This window comes from Melanotaenia boesemani, chromosome 8, assembly GCF_017639745.1.
Source record: "Melanotaenia boesemani isolate fMelBoe1 chromosome 8, fMelBoe1.pri, whole genome shotgun sequence".
NCBI classification, from domain to species: Eukaryota; Metazoa; Chordata; class Actinopteri; order Atheriniformes; family Melanotaeniidae; genus Melanotaenia; species Melanotaenia boesemani.
In genome coordinates this window covers 20,813,907-20,832,765 of record NC_055689.1, presented here as the reverse complement: position 1 = coordinate 20,832,765, position 18,859 = coordinate 20,813,907, and the positions used below count along the sequence as shown (strand labels likewise).

The 18,859-nt window shown below is 38.2% G+C and overlaps 1 protein-coding gene across 5 annotated transcripts in view; it reads right to left on the bottom strand.

The window, feature by feature from the left end:
• The window catches only part of asic1c (acid-sensing (proton-gated) ion channel 1c), a 108,050-nt gene that overhangs the window by 7,224 nt on the left and 81,967 nt on the right, over positions 1 to 18,859 (bottom strand). For 2 of the 5 annotated variants that reach the window (XM_041992048.1, XM_041992051.1), the window contains exons 1-6: positions 9,186 to 10,352; positions 5,935 to 6,085; positions 5,306 to 5,433; positions 827 to 977; positions 686 to 742; positions 87 to 240 (exon numbers count right to left, since the gene is read on the bottom strand). In XM_041992048.1, coding sequence (XP_041847982.1) covers positions 87 to 240; positions 686 to 742; positions 827 to 977; positions 5,306 to 5,433; positions 5,935 to 6,085; positions 9,186 to 9,827 — 1,283 coding nt within the window. In that variant the 5' untranslated portion in view covers positions 9,828 to 10,352. Of the gene's footprint in view, positions 1 to 86; positions 241 to 685; positions 743 to 826; positions 978 to 2,764; positions 2,893 to 5,305; positions 5,434 to 5,934; positions 6,086 to 9,185; positions 10,353 to 18,859 lie in introns of those variants that run through there. The other 3 variants (XM_041992049.1, XM_041992052.1, XM_041992053.1) reach the window with 3 other exon arrangements.

Genomic DNA, 18,859 nt, shown 5'->3' with positions numbered 1-18,859 from the left:
TACCACAAAAGCATCCATCCATTAACAGAAAGAAAAAAAAAGAGGCCATTATACTAAATAACTGACTGAAACCAAATAATACTTACCCAATATACTGCTCAGTTTTGTTGAATTTCTTAGCCAGATATTTAGCAGATGCCTTACTGGGGATCTTAACCATGGACAGCTCCTTGCCATAACGAGTCATGTTGCAGGGTGTCTGACAGACACAGTAATCGTTGTCTTTCTCTACCAAAAAGTCTGTGGATGATCAAAGTCATTTAAAAATATTGCGACTTCTTGGAAAAATCAAACAAACCTGCATACAGTTTGTGCTTAAAAATATCTCGGCTCGAAATACACTCAAAATACACTCGAAATACACTCGCTGCCATCGTTCACTTTCCATGAAAGCAAATAATGACTGAAGCCATAATACTGTAGAGAAGATGAAGGAGGAAAAAAAGTAGTGGGATTTATTTGAAATCACCAAGGCACACTCACATCATAAATCTTCATAATAGAATTTTTAAACAATTTCATTATTTTGCTTCAGCAGTATCTGAGATTAAAGTCATTCAAGTTGAAGCTATATGAGTGTTATCTAAAGCCTGGAACAGGCTCATGGTACGGCTCTTGAATTCAGAAATTAATGCAAAAATACCACACTCATATTGTATTCTGGTGACAAAGCATCAGGGCTCACCTAAAGCTGGGTCAGCACAGTCTTTGTACTGCTCAGGCGTGCAAACTGTTGATGTTCCTGTTTGAAATAATATAAAAATAAAAATCACGATCTCTGCAAGTGCTGCATTTTTTACAGGCTAAGCCAAAATTGAATTCATACCCGGCATGTGAACCATCCTGCAGTTGCAGTTATCCAGCAGGTACCGGGTTTCACAGTCAATGCGGCATGCAGTGATACTGTATGTGGAGAAGTACTCGGAGTCCATTGGAGTGGACTTGCAATCTCCCCAGGGCGGTGGGAGGTACTGAAGCTGAAAAAGAAAAGACAACATGTTTTCTCTCAATGTACCAGCTCACAGGATTACAGAGAATAACATAATGCAAGCCCAGTGTAGCCAAAGTACAAAAGAGAACAACAAGCTGACACAAGTGTCTCAAACATAAAACATTAAATGAAAAGAAAGAAAGAAAAAAAAAAAGAAATAATGAAAATGCGCACTAAGACAAAAAGAGCATAACATGTCCAGTCAGAACAACATTATTGCCCACATATAGCAGCAAGCAGACATCATGCAGAACATTACTGATGCACGTCTAATCCCTGGTAGGAAGCAGAGTACCATGGGAATAGATGGGCTTAGAAACAGGAACCTGGGAAGTATGTGGTTTCAGACAGGACACCACAATCAATGGACAAATTTTACAACCCTGACAACAGAATTCAGAACAATTAACAGTTTAAAATTTTACAATGCACAAAAAATGACTTCAGCAGACTTAATACAAAACATTACCTGTTATTTTATGGTCATAAATCATACATTTAAAATTAAAGATAAATCCTGATTAATAATCTACTCTGTAGAAATTTTCTACGGAGGTTTGTGTTGGTGATTAATGGCATACATTTCCCAATCTTCTCCCATGAGTTTGCTACAAAAACCACCCTGCAGAGCCTTATGAATTTAACAACAAAGAACCAGTTCGCTGTCTCATTCGAGGTAGAACTCATTAAAAGGAGAACAGTCCTTACATTTATGAGTAATCCAGGGAGCTCTTAATAAGTCCCTAACTAAAGAATATTTAACAGCCAAATTTTAAGGATTTGCTTGTCAGACCTTTGAACTGCAGCAGTTTGTGGGTGTGTGAGCGTAATCTGTTCAGCGCTTTCTTAATTATAAATGCACCAAACTGACCTCTAACCACTGATAGTGTTTTAATTTCTCTTTAAATGTTTTACTTGCAGCTATTTATGAGAATAAAGGCCTAGCGAGGCTTGTTTGACTGTTTGGGCATTTATAGTAGCATACTAATTGCAATGGGAGACAGCCAACAATCAATGCCAAAGGCGTCTTCCTGGCAAACTTCACAGAGGCATTGTGTTGCTATTGTCACATTAAGGCTTACTGTAAGCCCCAATGATCTCCACCAGCTCTAACAGGCCAACTCCAACAATCAAACGGTTATTTAGTCGATGGAGAGTAACAGAGATTGAGAGCATTTCATTGAGGGAGTGGATTTAAACTGGCAAACATGATTAAGCTCTTAATAAATTCTCTTTCTAACGCACAGACTCTCAAATCTGGACATACACTAGAGACAAAACCCTAGAACAATATACGCTCAACTATATACCAAGGCCACAGTCCTCATGGGTGATAAACCCAAATGAATCACCCTGTCTGGTCCTTCCTGATAATAATATGCAGGAGCCAAACAGATAACCCTACTGAGACATACAATTCAAAAGAAAAAGAAAAATCATTACAGAACTGTACATGAAAGTGACAGAGTAAAACTAAATAACAGCTTTGATGAATTTAAGGACTCAGATGAAAAGCTTAAAGGAATGAAACACATTAGTTGCTTGTTACTGATATGTACTAAACTGAGAAGACAATGGTAACAAGGACACACTGCAGATGTTGCATGTTGTTGCTTCAGCCACACAGAGGCAGGGGGGAGATAGTTCCATTCCTTGGAGTGGGGTAGGGGGGTGGGGGGGCAGCAGATGAAAGTGTGAAATTTAATGAGTGTGTAGCAAACTGACAATACAGTACTTTGCAGCATGCAGCAAGCCCAGTCAGTCATACGCTACCCTCTGCTCTTGGGTGGAAACAAATGTTTGGAAGCCGGGGGCGACCCCGAAGCCCAGCTCATGGAGGAAAGGAGGCTCTGACTGAGTGTGAAGCTGTACCTTTATGCCGGCCTCATAGGACGTCTCATCTAAGGTGAGGGGGGGTGAAGGAACACAGCCCACATCATTATCAAAATACAAGGGTATGAATAAGGAAGTGGTTGACTCCTCCAAATAAATATCTTCTTGTGATGTCTATCAGTAAAGCTGCTGAAGCTCCCAGGGATGCATGAAAACTGTCTCAGAACTAACGTGTTGTCAGTTATAGCCACAAACTCGAGTGAAGATACGATTACTTTCAGCCATTAATCACTTCCAGTCATAAATAAAGTTGTTTACAAGGCCTGAAATCATCCTTTAATCACACTCAGGGCTGTGCCATTGGACTATTATGGGACACCAACTGATATGAGTACTGGATGCTAATGACAGTCTAATTAATTCAGACCATCTTTTAGTTCATAAACACGTTTTTTACAGTCACTGTTTTAGGCTCACATGTCACAATTATTAATAATAATACTTGTACTATTGCTTTCAGGAGGAAACTTTGTTTTGATTCACTTCTTGATGATGGCTGAATGATGATCCATTTGAAGCCTTGACAACATTTGTAAAAAGGAAAGAGAAAACAAAAGTGACATGTTTTTCAAAGCAGCTTCCCAAAAGTAAAATTTGTCATTGTTGTGGTGTCCATACGTCTGTTTCACGAGACCAGAAATGTGCCTCGATCATCCCATGGTGTTCTGATAAAACAAGACATATTTCAAATGATCGTTTAATTCATGCAGGCGAAGCGACCAAGCTCATTTATTTTAGGAGCAAAATCATTTAAATCAAGCCTCATTAGTTGCTTAAGAAATAAATCAAATTAAGCTAAAGTATCCACTGTTTACAAAAAAAAAAACCAAAAAACTGATTATGTGGTAGACATTTTGATGAGCCTGAAACACGATACAAAAATTTGATCTCAAAGGAGATCATTGCCAACCCCAAAACCTTTTGCAGCACAGCTGCCTTTTTCTTTTGAAGTTTTTTTTAAATTTGTTTTTGGTTCCCTGTTCTGTCTGAAAATTCAAAGATTGTTGTTCATCTTGTGGGTTATTGTAAGTTAGACAGAGGAGTAGGGCTGCAACCATTAGTCGACGTTGTCGACAATAGTCGACAAATTAAATAGTTGACAACGAATTTAGCCGTCGACTATTGTCGGCAAAAAAATAAAATAAAATAAAATAAAAAAACTACAGAGTGAGACATCGTCTTCTAATCCTATCTCTGCTGATAGTTGCACAATGCACATGTGCAAAGATACGTTTGCTATGCTCGAACATTTAAAGAGGAGGCACTTTGGACTTACATAACAACCTCATGCAAGATTTCAAAGCTGAAAGTGAAATAAGATCAATTTATAATAATTATGAGATACGTAATCTGATTGGTCGACTAGTCGTTTTAATAGTCAGTGACTAATCGACCATCAGAATAGTCATTAGTTGCAGCCCAACAGAGGAGACACAATCTGAATTTTTTTTCTCTTGCCAACAGCACATAAGTACAACGCAGTTCCATTAGATTTAAATAAGAAATCCATGTTAGCTTAATATTATGACTTTCCTTGCAGGATTTTCAATCAATTCGGGCTCAACTAAACTTATTACTTTTCATTCTCTACCGACTGCAGTGTTGAAGCATAATAGTGGTGTAAAATTTCTACAGTCAACAAACTTGCCAAAATCCTTTCTGCTTGTTTTCATATTGTGTGTGTGTACCTTTTCAAACAGTGTCCTTGAATCGTAATCCATTTTAATAAGTGTACAAACTTCTTTTATTTAGTTTTATTTATAGTGATGTGATGACAGAAGCACCAGGTTTTATTTTTATGGTTTTCTCTTAAAAAAAAGAGGTGAGTTATTAATAGTGAGCTTTACAAGTGAAGTGTGTTTTGGCTAAATGCACCTCCTATGAGTTAATTTTATCATTTATGATTAATCCTCTTTTTTAGAAACCTCAAATGAAGTTGTTTTTCTTGAATTAATTAAAGTTGATGTGTTAATAATTGAATCCTGCTGATCACTGTGTAAATTCCCTTTAAATTAACCATTTCAGACTATTTTCACAGCAGTCAAAAAGCCATATTTGGATTTTTTTAAAAGTAGTGAGAACGCAATATGAGCTGCTATATATTTTCCCATGCTGTGCAGTCCAAAGTGCTTCTGGCTCTTAGAGTCTCAGTATGCTCATATGCTTGCATCCAATCATTACTCTGTCAGAATTCCTTGGCTCAGTTCTCCAGTTTAACTTACAGTACCCAGTGAATGTTAAATTCACGCAGTGCTTAACCAACACATTAAATCCACTTTCCCACACAATATTGATCGGTGATCTGATTTTGCTCCACTCTCTGTGACAAAGAGATAACGGATGCTGGCTGGCAAGGATTTTGGGACAAACAGTGAATGAGATGGCGCGAGAGGCCAAAGTCAGAGGTTGATCGTTAGGTACCAGTTGCTGCTGACATGACACAAAAGTTTGAAAACCAGGGGCCACACCAAATCCCAGCTGGTCAATGAAGGGCGGCTCGTCCTGGCTGTGGATCTGAACCTTGATTCCTGCTTCGTAGGAGGTCTCATCTGTGGATACAGCACCACAGACAATATAACATCATGTGCGTAAACCCGCTCTTTGGACTGTTAACGGTTCCACTCGATATTTAGCTCTTTATTGTCTGCGAGTTTCTAAGCATCATACTGAAAGCTTATATAAGGGAAATGTTGGTGTGCTGGTCTGTTTTAAACAGATTTACAACCAAAGATTTATTGTATGCTGTTTAGTTTATGAATGTATGGTCCATTGACATTGTTTCTCATCATAAATGGAAAACAATTCAAGTCAGCAAGTGCTGTTTATTATTATCAGATGTCAGCTGAAAACCTGGGGAAACATATCAAGATAATGTTCAAACTGGAGAAGGATTGCCTTTACAGCAAGATGTCCATATATCCATGTTATAGAGACAACAACAGACTGTTGGAATCAACAACAAAAAGTAGCCCAATAAGATGAAGAAATTTCAATAAAAGCTTTCAGCAAGTTCACAGTAAATATAACACCAGGCTTAAAGCTGCACTGACCTGTCTCTCCCCAGACAGGCAGGTATTCATCCTGTTGGATATCCAGCATGATTTCCAAACCATTTCCTGTGCCACCTTTTAGCGTGGTCAACAAAGGGTTGCCGTCCAATCCCGAGTTAAAAGTGTAGCATTTCCCATAGCGTGTGTAAATCTGTGGAAAAAAAAAACAGACAAAAAGAGTGTGAATAAAATCATCTCCCCTGTGCAGAGGCAAGCTTTGTACTGGTACAAGATCTATTACATGTTGGCATATAATCGTGCAGAATAGGTGATCATTGCAGATGTTTTGTGATTAAGAGAGAAAGCAGCGTGGGTTTTGAACAAGCACCTGGCTCTGATTTAAAGAATTGATGAGTCCTCCTCAGCAGCAGTAGCAGCTATTAATCTTTACCAAATTTCCCCTCATAAGTTGATGAATGTGCTATTTTGCAATCATTTAATTCAGTAAGGGGCATCTGAGGAAATTCCCTCTGAGCACACAAATAAAAACCCTAAACTGGGACTGAACAATTGACAGTGAAGCTCAGCAGTCAGTCTAATCTGAAAATGTCTTCCTGGGGTTTTGCTTCAGTGTTCACAGTGGATTTTCTTCCCTTTTTCTTTTTAAAAAAATCCCAGTTTAATTCAGCTTTTATCCCAGTTTAATGAATTTTTCATGTGATTTGGCACTCTATGTTTTAATCATAAGTAATATTCACAAACTGAACTTGTGAAGCTGTTTGGATAAAGACTAAAAAAAGCATATTAAACAATGGGTTGTAGAAATACAAGATGACCAGTTTCAGACAAGATCAGAGAGAAAAACTCTCATTGGATTTCCAACACTATATAAGAGGACTGCAGTGTGGAGCATCAATGGTAACAGCAGCTATAATTCTCATCCATGATTTCATATGAAGCATTGGACCATTTCTGTTCTCAGCAAACAATCCCTTATTAAAATTAAATGAATGTGAATGTGTCATGAAAATTTAAGACAATCACATACAACTGTGGACACAAAGAAAGGAAAATGGATTGAAAGTTGATAATTAATGTAGTAAAATTGTGGTCTGTGGCTCCCTGTCTGTGTGTGTGTGTGTGTGGCTGCTTTGGGCATGTCTGTTTGTCTCTAAGGTGATTACTCAATGTACCTTTTGTCCATCTCCTCCTCCAGATGTTGCATATTTTCCTGGTCAACCCTCTACTCACCAGCTGATCATTGTTATCAGCTGGTAACATGACACCCAGCCACAATCTCTAAAGTTTCTAGTAATTAAGTTACCTGATTCAGTCATGTTCCTAGCATCTGATCCCTCTGTGCTCTTGAGGAAAATCATTCCTTGCCAGCATTTCATTGGCTACCACTCTGTCTCACCCATATAATCTGTTCATTTAACCCTGAAGTCTTAAAAAATCTTTCCACTTGCTCCATTAGTCCTGTGTCTGCAGTTTGATCTTTATTGTTGCCTGTAACAGAATTATTCGAGCCTTTATCATATTTTTTTTCCTCTATATGGGTTTTTTGAAATTTCCTGTAGATAATGTCTTGCTATGAAATAAAAAAAAACAACAACAAAAAACAAACAAACAAACAAAAAAAAAAACAAATACCAAAGTTGCTCACACTTAATAATATCAGTTTAATCCAAGGATTTAATTGTTCTCAAAGTTAATAGTTGGAAATGATTGATGTCTATATGTATGAATTCAATAACATAACAAATCAACATTATTATTGTGGTTTAAACATCACATTAACTACTCTGCTGTTAATAAAAAAGCTAAATGATCTTTATAGTGGCCACGCTCCCCCTGTAATATAAAAGTTAGAGTGCAATTATCTATACTGAGTCATTCTTCCTGCTTTAATGATCACAGCTGTCTAAATATCTTTATCACCCACACACAGCACTACAACAAAACTGCATGCAGCTGAGGCTATGTTTATTCAACCATTTATTTCTGTGTATGCCGCACTCCTAAATAACATATCGTACCAAGGCAGACATTCTGTCTCATGGTAAGTTTTCATCTGTATCCACTTTGGTGAGGCTGTGTTAAGGGGTCTACAGAAAAAAAAAAAAACAGAAAACAAAAAAACGTCAACCGGCAAGTCAAAACTGATCTCCAGAGATCAGAGTCAGTGTTCCATGTCTACACTCAGACAGACTTACATACAGCTCAGACAGATGCTGTTGGGCAGAGCTTTGTGCCTTTTCCCTGCTGGCTATATAATGAGGTCTGCAAAGTGACTTAAAACTATTCAACTGGTGACTGTTTTTACAGGTTTGGATTGAGGTTTGGATAAAACAGCGACTGCCAGTCACACCTCAGCAGCAGCAAGAATCGCTTCAGAGACAAGCGCAGCTTAAATCCCTAATATGACCATCTACAGCCACCCGTCTGGCCATGAAGGCTGATTTTCAAAACTGCAGAAGCTGGGCATTAGTATGAGAAAGACAGTAGAGCTACAGCAGACATATGCAAGACTTCACATTTCAAATGTGTCACACTGGCTAAAGATGTCAGAATTACAAATTAGTTTCTATGTTTGTACAACTAAATGTTGTAATCTCCATCAGTATAGGTAAGTGGTAACATCTATGGCATGTTAAGCTTTTAAATCTACATGTCTAAACCGGTTTAAAGCACTGCACTGACACTGTACACACACTGTACTTAACACTACTGTGATTTGATAGTTCAACCTGTGAAAAGTATTCACTTCTGAAAAATTAGGAATATGGTTTACAAACATCACCCATCAATATCTGTAATATCTCTGATGCTTTAAATGGAATTTCTGCAGCATATTCTTCTCCTGCCCTACAGATGTTTAATTAGAGAAGCTAAAATTTTAATTTAGACTGATCTATGATGCCTGAATTATGAATGATCTGATTTTTCTTCCCTATTATTATTGTCACAAAGATATTATTTGAGTGCAAGGACTCATCAGTGAATATAATAGCATAGAAAATGTTAAAAACATAGACACTGAAGTCACTGATATTAACATAGAGATAATGGTCTGTTTGTTTTCTTGAGTGACTTTTCAGAGGTTGTCAGGTTTACAAAGGATAAAACTATCAAATTTGAGAGTTAAAAAACACAACAGGCTTGTTTGTAACGCTGAAACATCAACACCTTAAAACAGCCCGAGAAATTGTCTTCTTGTAAAGAAGCTTTGTCAGATGAATTATTAATAAATGCTGTAAACAACACTCATATCTACACCTGCTAAACACCATCTTTTTCTCTTTACATACAGTGCTGAAATTTTTGTGGGTGCAGGTTTCCCCACGAAACTTGCACTCTAGCAGCATGTCCTCCAGCTGGTGGCCAAGGCGACCCATCATCTCTGTGGTGTTGATACGGTAATCAGGGGGTGGGTTGTAGTTGTGGAAGTCCAGCAGTCTCAGGAGACCTGGTTTGTGGCTGTCTTTAAGGATAGACAGGCTCCTCTTTATCACTGTGTGATTTGGATACATGAGGTCCATCCAGTAGCCACTGTGATACAGGTCCTCCTTTGTCAGAGTGGACACACGAAACACATTTTTATTGCAGAAAGTAACAGCTGGGAAGGACATGTTGTGAGCCCAGACCATATAGATCTTGGTGACGGCAGGGTAGGACATCAGATAGATAATTCGATTCCAGGACCACGTGCAGAGGAGACTGATACAAAGGAAGAAGGCCAGGATCCAGATGACTTGCTGCGGCTTTGACTTGTCAGGAGAGAAGATAAACTTCAAACCATGGATCTTGGTCCTTCTTATGAAAGTCACTGTGATCTCTTTCAGTGTTGCTTTAAGTGTTCTGGACTCTGTGTTCTGGAGAGTGGTCCACTGGGAATCATTTGGCTTGTGTGGCCCCAGGGCAATTGAATCAGATTTGGGTGCTTTAACCATTATTGCAAGCCAAGTGCTTTGCTATCAAGTGCAGTTTCTCAGTATCCCACAACCAGCTAGGGATTACTCACAGAGGTTTTTGCAAACATCTCTAGCTTCTAAAAAAAAAACAAAAAAAAACAATCCAGGTAGCAGCAATTAGAGTCCAGCAGTTTCCCTGTTAAGGCTGAAAACAAAGGAACTGTACTCCTTGGGGAAGACAAATTTGATTTACATAATGATCCCTTGATGAGCAAAACAGCTGAATCACTCGAGGGACAAAAATATCCAACATAACCATCACCAGTCCTTCATCAACGGTTGTGATAATTGCAGATAGGCAACGGCTTCACTCCCAGAGGTAATCACTTTGAAAATCCGGAGAGGCTTACCCCTGTTGCTCAGATCTTTCACTCCTCCACCTCTCTCTCCAGTGCCAGACAATACTTACAGATTTCGGTGGTTTCTGTCTTTGTGTGTCGGCTGCCCAGAACCCAATTCCTCCGTTTTACCACAGATTCAAGAGATGCTTTTTAGCCTGTTGTCTTGAAGCCTGCAGAAAGGAAAATAAAGCTTGTTGCCCCCCTACACTCACTCTCTCCACACTCGAATGGAGAATGAGGTGGAGCCAGTAGATGAAATTGTTTTCCTCCAGTGATGAAGTAGACCTCCAACGGTAAGGAGAGGCGGAGGGTGGTGGTATTGATCTAAGTTGGAATAACTGATAAAGAAATTCTGCTAAGAAAAACATGTAGTCTGAAATTCTTTAATAGTGAAGCATCTGCAGCTCGTTTGTGGATCGATCGGTTTATGTAATTGATAACTGAGCCGAGGCAGGTTATTGAAGAAAAACACCAAGATCCCCTTTAAATGTGTCAGAAATGTCTGTCATTGCACATTTACTAGTTCTTCTTTTTCTGCCAGTTTTAAATAATTTTTCACAAATCCATAGTAACAAGGGCTGTCAGGGCTGCATGCAGATGTGGCTCTGGATGATATTAAAAGTGCTTTGCTCCATTTATGAGAGACTGTCAGGATTTTGCTTGGTACGGAGTTACTCATTCTATTTTAGTCCCATCACTTCAGATGTAATGTCACTTAAAGTCTGTGATATCAAAATTACATCGGTAAACTGATTACAGCCTTCCTGATATATGGTCATAAGAAATAATCATTTTTTATAAGAAAATACATATTTTATCACTATGCGCAATTAAAAAAGATAATGTTATTTGCAAGATCTAATTTTGTAAAAAAAGAATTCTAAAATCGAAATGCTGGGGATCATTTTCTGAGATTATTTATAGTGATGAGGAGAAATGCAACATCTGAATGATTCAATTCTGAATCCATCATTTTATTTTAATGAAATGTTTACTTATTTTATCTTAAAATCTTCACAATTACTTAACTGCAATAAATAGGCTACAACCTAAATCAATGGTAGATACTTTGGCAAATATAATCTTTGACACAGAGCGATACATATACTATCAGTAAATATAGACTATTTGGTAGATGTTAAAAAAATTCCGTTAAAAACACAGCTTACTTTTCTGTTGTGTGTGTGTGTGTGTGTGTGTGTGTGTGTGTGTGTGTGTGTGTGTGTGTGTGCGCGCGCGCATTTGTGTTCATAAACACAAAAAGATGTTCTTTAGTATCTCTTATCTTTCTGAATGTCATTCCTTTTTCCATTCAGCCACTGCTCTATGCATAATTAGCAATAATGAGTAAATTAGACATTGCAGATATTAAATGTGCCGGTATCTACACTCATATTATGCAGTATGGTAGAAAAACAATTAAATATGTGATGTTCTGAATTTAAATCCAGATGTTATTTAAACAAAATATACCATGCAATGCCATGGAGACTCAAATGGCACCAGATTGTAGGAATGACTCATTAAAGAATTTTTGGTAGTAGTTGTATCTAAATGGTAGATCTTTATACTATGTTTATCTTAATCTATTGTGTGAGTTAACCGGCAACTCACTGTGTACACTTATAAAATCAGTTGCTATGTAATAGCAATAGAAAATCTGCAATAGAGACATTGAACTGCTAGCTGTGAGTCTCCGCCCGTATTATTTACCCAGAGAGTTCACATGCGTTATTCTGGTAGCGGTATATATATTACCTGGTACCGCTCCAGACGCAGCCTGTGATGTCATTAACTCTGTAGTGGCCAGGCTTCAAACACAACATCCAAACGCATTTGTGGCGATCTCTGGAGATTTTAACAACATCTCCCTCTCTGCAACTCTACCAACTTTCCAACAGTTTGTCAGCTGCTCCACCAGAGAAAACAAAACGTTGGACTTATTTTATGCAAATATTAAAAATGCATACAGCTCCTTTGCCCTGCCACCTTTAGGAAGATCAGACCATAACCTAGTTCTTCTCTCCTCCTCCTACAAGCCCATCGTTCAGCAACAACCAGTCATTAGAAAGGCTATTAGAACCTGGTCTAATGAAGCTGAAGATGCTCTGAGAGGATGCTTCGAGGCTACAGACTGGAACGTCCTATGTGAACCTCATGGAGATGACATCAATGCCTTGACTGAGTGTGTGACAGATTATATTAACTTCTGTGTGGACAGCACCGTTCCAACAAGAACAGTGAGGTGCTTCCCCAATAACAAACCCTGGATCACCAGTGACCTGAAAAAGCTGCTGAACATCAAAAAGAAAGCTTTTAGGGATGGAGACAGGGAGTTATTGAAGTCCACACAAAAACAACTTAAAACACAAATGAAGAAGTGCAAGGAGGACTACAGGAAGAAGTTGGAAAGTAAGCTTCAGAAAAACAATGTGAGGGATGTGTGGTCAGGAATGAAGAAGATCACTGGCTTCGGGATAAAGGAGGATCAGACCGATGGAGGTCTGGACAGAGCGAATGAACTGAACATGTTCTTCAATAGGTTTAGCTCACCTCCTGCTTCAACCCCAACTAGCCACACACCCTCCATGAGCCCACAGCTTTCCTGTCACACCTCCACTCTGTCACCCTGCAGCTCAGTCAAGGACCTGGACACAACCTCATCTCCCTCCACATCAGGACTTCCTGAAACCTCCTCTGCCTCCACCTCCACTCTGTCTGTCTCCTGTAACCAAGTCATGCAACAACTGGTGAAACTGAACCAGAACAAGGCTGCAGGTCCAGATGGTGTCAGTCCCAGAGTTCTCAAGACCTGCTCAAAACAGCTATGTCCGATTCTCCAGCACCTGTTCAACACCAGCCTGAGCCAGAGAAGAATCCCGGTGCTGTGGAAAACATCCTGCCTTGTTCCAGTGCCTAAAAAACCACAACCAGCTGAACCAAAAGACTACAGACCAGTCGCCCTGACATCTCACGTCATGAAAGTCCTGGAGAGACTCTTACTGGCTCACCTCAGCAAGCAGGTGAACACCTTTCAGGACCCATTACAGTTTGCATACCGTAATGGGCTTGGGGTTGAAGATGCAATCATATACCTGCTTCAGAGAGCCCACTCTCATCTGGACCAGTCAGGCAGCACTTTGAGGGTCATGTTCTTTGATTTCTCAAGTGCTTTTAATACGATTCAGCCTGCTCTGCTGTGTGAGAAGCTGCAGAAATTCCAGGTGGATCCCTCCACAACCACCTGGATTTACGACTACCTCACAAACAGACCACAGTTTGTGAGACTGAAAGGTTGTGTGTCTGAAATGGTGGTCAGCTGCACTGGAACACCACAAGGGACTGTACTTTCACCATTTCTATTCACGCTGTACACCTCAGACTTCCAGTACAACTCTGAGTTCTGTCATCTGCAGAAATACTCTGATGACTCAGCAGTTGTTGGGTGTATCAGTGATGGACAAGAAGCAGAGTACAGAGAACTGGTCGGTCAGTTTGTGAAATGGTGCGGTGACAATCATCTCATCTTGAATACCAAGAAAACAAAGGAGATGATTGTTGACTTCAGGAGGAACAAGAACACACATAGAAGTGTTTCCATCATGGGAGAGGAGGTGGAGGTGGTGGAGGAATACAAGTACCTTGGAGTTCAGCTGGACAACAGACTTGAGTGGAAAAGCAACACTGAGTACATTTACAAGAAAGGTCAGAGCAGACTCTACTTCTTAAGGAAGCTGAGATCTTTTAACGTCTGCACCAAAATGTTGCAAATGTTCTACAGGTCTGTTGTTGAAAGTGCAATCAGCTTTGCAGCAATCTGCTGGGGCAGCGGCATCAGAACCAGAGACTTGAAAAGAATTAACAAACTGATCAAGAAAGCCGGTTCTGTGCTTGGAGTAACTCTGGAGCCGCTGGAGTTGATCATCAAAAAAAGAATTCTGTACAAGCTGACGAAGATAATGGAAGATCCTTCACACCCTCTACACAACGCCGTGACGAAACAACAGAGTGTGTTCAGTGGGAGGCTTGTTCAAGTCCGATGCAAGACAGAGAGATACAGAAGATCCTTCCTTCCAGCAGCTATCAGGCTGAAGAACAAAGCCCTTAATTAATTAATGTGATTGTTTTACTTTACTAAAAAAAAAAAAAAAAAAAAAAAAAAAAAAAAAAAAAATTACTACTACTACAATATTGAATTTCCCTTTGGGATTAATAAAGTATTTTTCATTCATTCATTTCATTCATTCATTCATTCATAGAGCAGCTCTACCATGAATTCTAAGTCCACAACACACAAATACCAGCTTGTAAAATATTTTAAGACAGATGGTGATATAATAACTCTTATTGAGTCACAGTCTGTGCCAGTTAATTTAAAAAACAAACATATATATTCTAGGGCTTGAGTGGCCTTTATTTGACAGTAGTGAGGTCAGAGATATAGGAGGAGTGAAAGGCTCCACGCCGGGATTCAGCCCTGGGCTGGCTGCAGTCTCCGGACATGGTGCAGCCTACACGCCATCCCTCGGTGTGATCCATTTCAACACTGAACTGAGAATTTCTGAGTTCCCAGTAGGAAAGTTCAACTAACACCCAACAAAGTTGGAAATCCAATTCTCAAAGTTGGACAACCCTCACTCTGCCCTTATTTGCCCTTATTTCAGCAGTCACCATGGCTGCCTGTCCATAAGAATTGATGATGCTACAAAAAACAAAAAACAACTACAAAAAACAAAAACAAAAACAAAAACAAAAACAAAGGAATAAGTCGTTTTGACACACACAGAATTGTACCGCTGCCTGACTTACCGGAAACAGCAGTAGTGCGTGTGCCTTTTTATTCTGCGTCTGCATTTTTATTGCCTTCTTACCAATTTTACTTTCTATCCGTTAAAATTGTAAATTTGTTTAAATCTCAAGCAGTGTATTTGTATTAAACACAGATTAGTTCGGTTTTGGTTTTGCCCCTTCTTCCACTACACCTATTTATTGATTTCTTTTTCCCAAATATACTTTATCAAGTAAAAGTGAAGCTTATGGCTGACTTAACAGACATGCAGTAAGGACAATATCTTCCCAACATTCGGAATATATGTTTTTGTGAATGCTTATTGGAACAATCTACATAACCCAACCTTCTTGATCGGAATGAAATTGTAATTTCATTTTTAGCATTTTTATTTCGATCTGGCTTTTAATACTTGTGTCCATGTAAACATGGTTACTGTAAGACTTGCCACTGTAAATGTGCAATTTATCACTTATTTTTAATGTTTATGGGAGGTTTTCTTATACTTGTGTTACTTGTGTAACACTTGGTTATGATGTTTTAGGATTCTCTAGAAATGTCCCTACATTATATATCTTCAAGACAGCAAGCAAATAGGCAGGCTAAAAAAGTATAATTACCGCCACAAGAAAGTATAGTTGGAAGGTAATTAAGAGAAAAAAAAAAAAAAAAAAATTCAAGTCGTAAATCTTAAAATTGCCATAGTCATTATCTACATTTAATATACTTTTCATTAAATTAGTTAACTACAGGAAAAAAAAATAACACTTAAAGACACTTACTCTTCCTTACTCTAAAATAATTTACTTTACCCAAAATCAGTGGAAGAACAAAGACTATAATTGTTATTCATTGTATTTTTATTTTAACATTTTCTAAACACATGTTGAAGTAATTCTCGGGTAATCATTCTCGGGTAATTTAATCATAGCCAAAAGTTTGAATTCTTGACAGGAAGGGTAACTATGAGAAGCAGTTTTCTGTGATTAGAAGCCGTGGTAACATGACTTTTGGCCTATTAAATAAATACTAGACAAAAAGAGAGAAAGTAACAACTTCAGCACATTGGTATGAGTTATCTTTCTTCTGTGGATTTTAAGTGCTTGTGTGGAGCCAAACAAAGTAAGCTAAGTGCTTTAATAGCTACTCCAACAGCTACTCTGTCATGTCAGCAGCGCATATTTTCTCTGCCTTCCAGCCAAGACAGATGTCTAGCCTTGATTTAGATCACAAAGACACTACAGATCATTTTTGTGAATTAAAAAAACTTTTTCTTGGTTAAAAAAAAAACAAAACAACAACAACAACAACAAAAAAAAAAAAAAAAACAGTTGCCATGAACAACAGGCTGTATTTTTCAACCAGCCGTGCTAATTACTTTAGTTTCCAATCCATAAACAGAACAAAACAGAGAAAAATACCAGTGCAGAATACTTTGCAGCCATGCAATAACTCAACCAATAAAACCTTATCAGAGTCAAAGCTGACTGGCTGGTTTTTCCAGTTATTGACCAGCTGCATGGATTTCCTCTATTCCATGGATACACGTCAATATATACGAGGCACTTTTACGATTGAGTTAATTGCCTGAACTCTCCTATTCAGGCTCAGTGGAGGTGTGACACAGACGGCTCTTAATGGTCTTAGAATCATCCCTCGTCAGCAGTTTAAACCATTTCATTACACTGCACTCTAGAGGTTACACACGGGCAAAGCATGACAATCATCATTACTCTTTTTAACATGTGCTCTGTGTTTGGCAGCAGCTCTCCAGTCATGGACTTCAGTTGCAGCGGAGGCATAAATATGTGTTTAAATGTATCGTATGGTGCACTCAGTTTTCTTACAACTGAACATTGTTAGCTGAGAATGTTGTTTTATGTCCTATCTGTCTATTTATTGGATACATATTTAATTTTTAGATGTTCAAACTATTGTTAGATTATATTTTTACTTATCAGACACATAAATAGGACTACGGCTCTTAACATTTGGGCAGTACAATGATCTGGAGATGGAGCATTTACAGTAGCTTAAAGGGTATAATTTGTTAGATTATTTCACAGGGGACAGTAACTTAATACAGAATTAACCTTTTTAATCTGCATTTGGTCAGCTAAAGGCTTGCAGGTTGTTACCTTGTCTGTTCCTCATCAGCTTATTATATAGTGAAGTAGTAGGTAATGGACTGCCAACAACTATATCTCATTATATTCCAGCATACATTTTATTTTAAGGAATTTCTTATAACCCGTTTAGCCTAAGTTGATGGACTTATTATTATCACAAAAAGGATTTGAGTATTTTCGTAGCACAGCTTTAAAATCTAGTGTAACATTGTGAAATCACAGCACATCACTGCTGAATTTTAGATTCTTATCTCCAAGACCATAAGTGTGTTCACTTATGTGAAATAATTTCAGAAAACCATTTATTTAATTAAGATATATGCCCCAAGAAGGTGCTATAATCGCTCAAGAATATAAAGCTGTCTGGGGCAACAAAAATGAATGGCTATCATCCTTACTGAGAACCAATTCCTGCTGCTTACACATTTTTATTATCTATCTTTCTTGGAATAAAAACACATTTTGTTTTTTGTCTTAGTGTTCAGGCAACTAATTAGAGGGTCAGTCCAATGAAATATGTTAAATTAAAACGAGAAGCTAATTACTGTTTGATGGAAAAGAAAAGGGAACTATTTGAAGGTTTTATTTCTCTGATTTCATTGCCCAGTTTAAAATTGACTCACTGATCTTTCTGGCTGTCAAGGAATGCCACTAATCATCCTCTTTTATGTCAAAGCCAAGCTGAACCCCAGTGGTCTCATTAGAGGAGGAGCAGAGTTTTGACTGAGTAAAGGGATGAACTCCTTCAGGGGCCAGTGAGAACGTTCAAAAATCCTAAGAAATCCTGGCAGCAATTACATGCACATCACAGACGCACCTAGTACAGACAGGACAGAGATGAAAGTAGAAAAAGTAAAAGCCATCTCTTCAATTGATATCCAGTTACTGTTCACCTTGACTAATGGGCTGATTGACTGTTATCAGCTGTGATAGCATAGCTTGAACTGTTTTTACTGTGTGCTTGTGTTGTCAAGGCAACATGCTGGAAAGTGATGTAGCAGGTCATACATTTGACTGGTAGTTTTCAAACTGGGGATTGGGACCCCCATGGGGATCGCCAGATAAGTTTGAAAAATTCATAGCCTACATTTATCTAATAAATTTGGGATTTTTTACCAGGGCTTTCAAAATAAACCATTAATGAAAAGATAAATCTTTGAAAATGGGGCCATAATGTTTTAAAACATTACCTCATAAACAACAAAGTTAGTACACCTCTGAAAAAAATCTGAATTTGACATTATCTCCACGACAGAAGCTGATTTTAGGCATGTAGGCGCCATGTCATAGTGCCAAACCGCCAAAACCCACTTTATCCCTCTTATTTATGATGATTTTGACAGTATTTTTCAGCCTTACATTTAGAACACCATGAACCAGAACGGTTCATGGTTTTATCTTGGGGGTCCAAAAAAAACAAAACAAAAAAAAAAGAAAACAAAAAAAAAAGAAAACAAAAAAGAAAAACCCTTTGCATATACTAATTCCCTTATTTTAATCATACATAAAAAAGTCCAAGTGGTAAAGTAAAGCAGGAACTTTAATAAGATCATTAAAATAGCTGCTTGGCCAGTTGCTAAATGAATTAAATGGACAAATCCTTTAAGTTCAGATTTTTTTCTTGACTTTGAACCTTTACATGGGCAGCATTGTGTGCTTTGTTTTATAGCAATCTACTTACTAAATCTGAGGCGTGTACAGACTTATCAAAGGAGAAGTGATAAACCTCGACATATAACCATTTTGCAAATT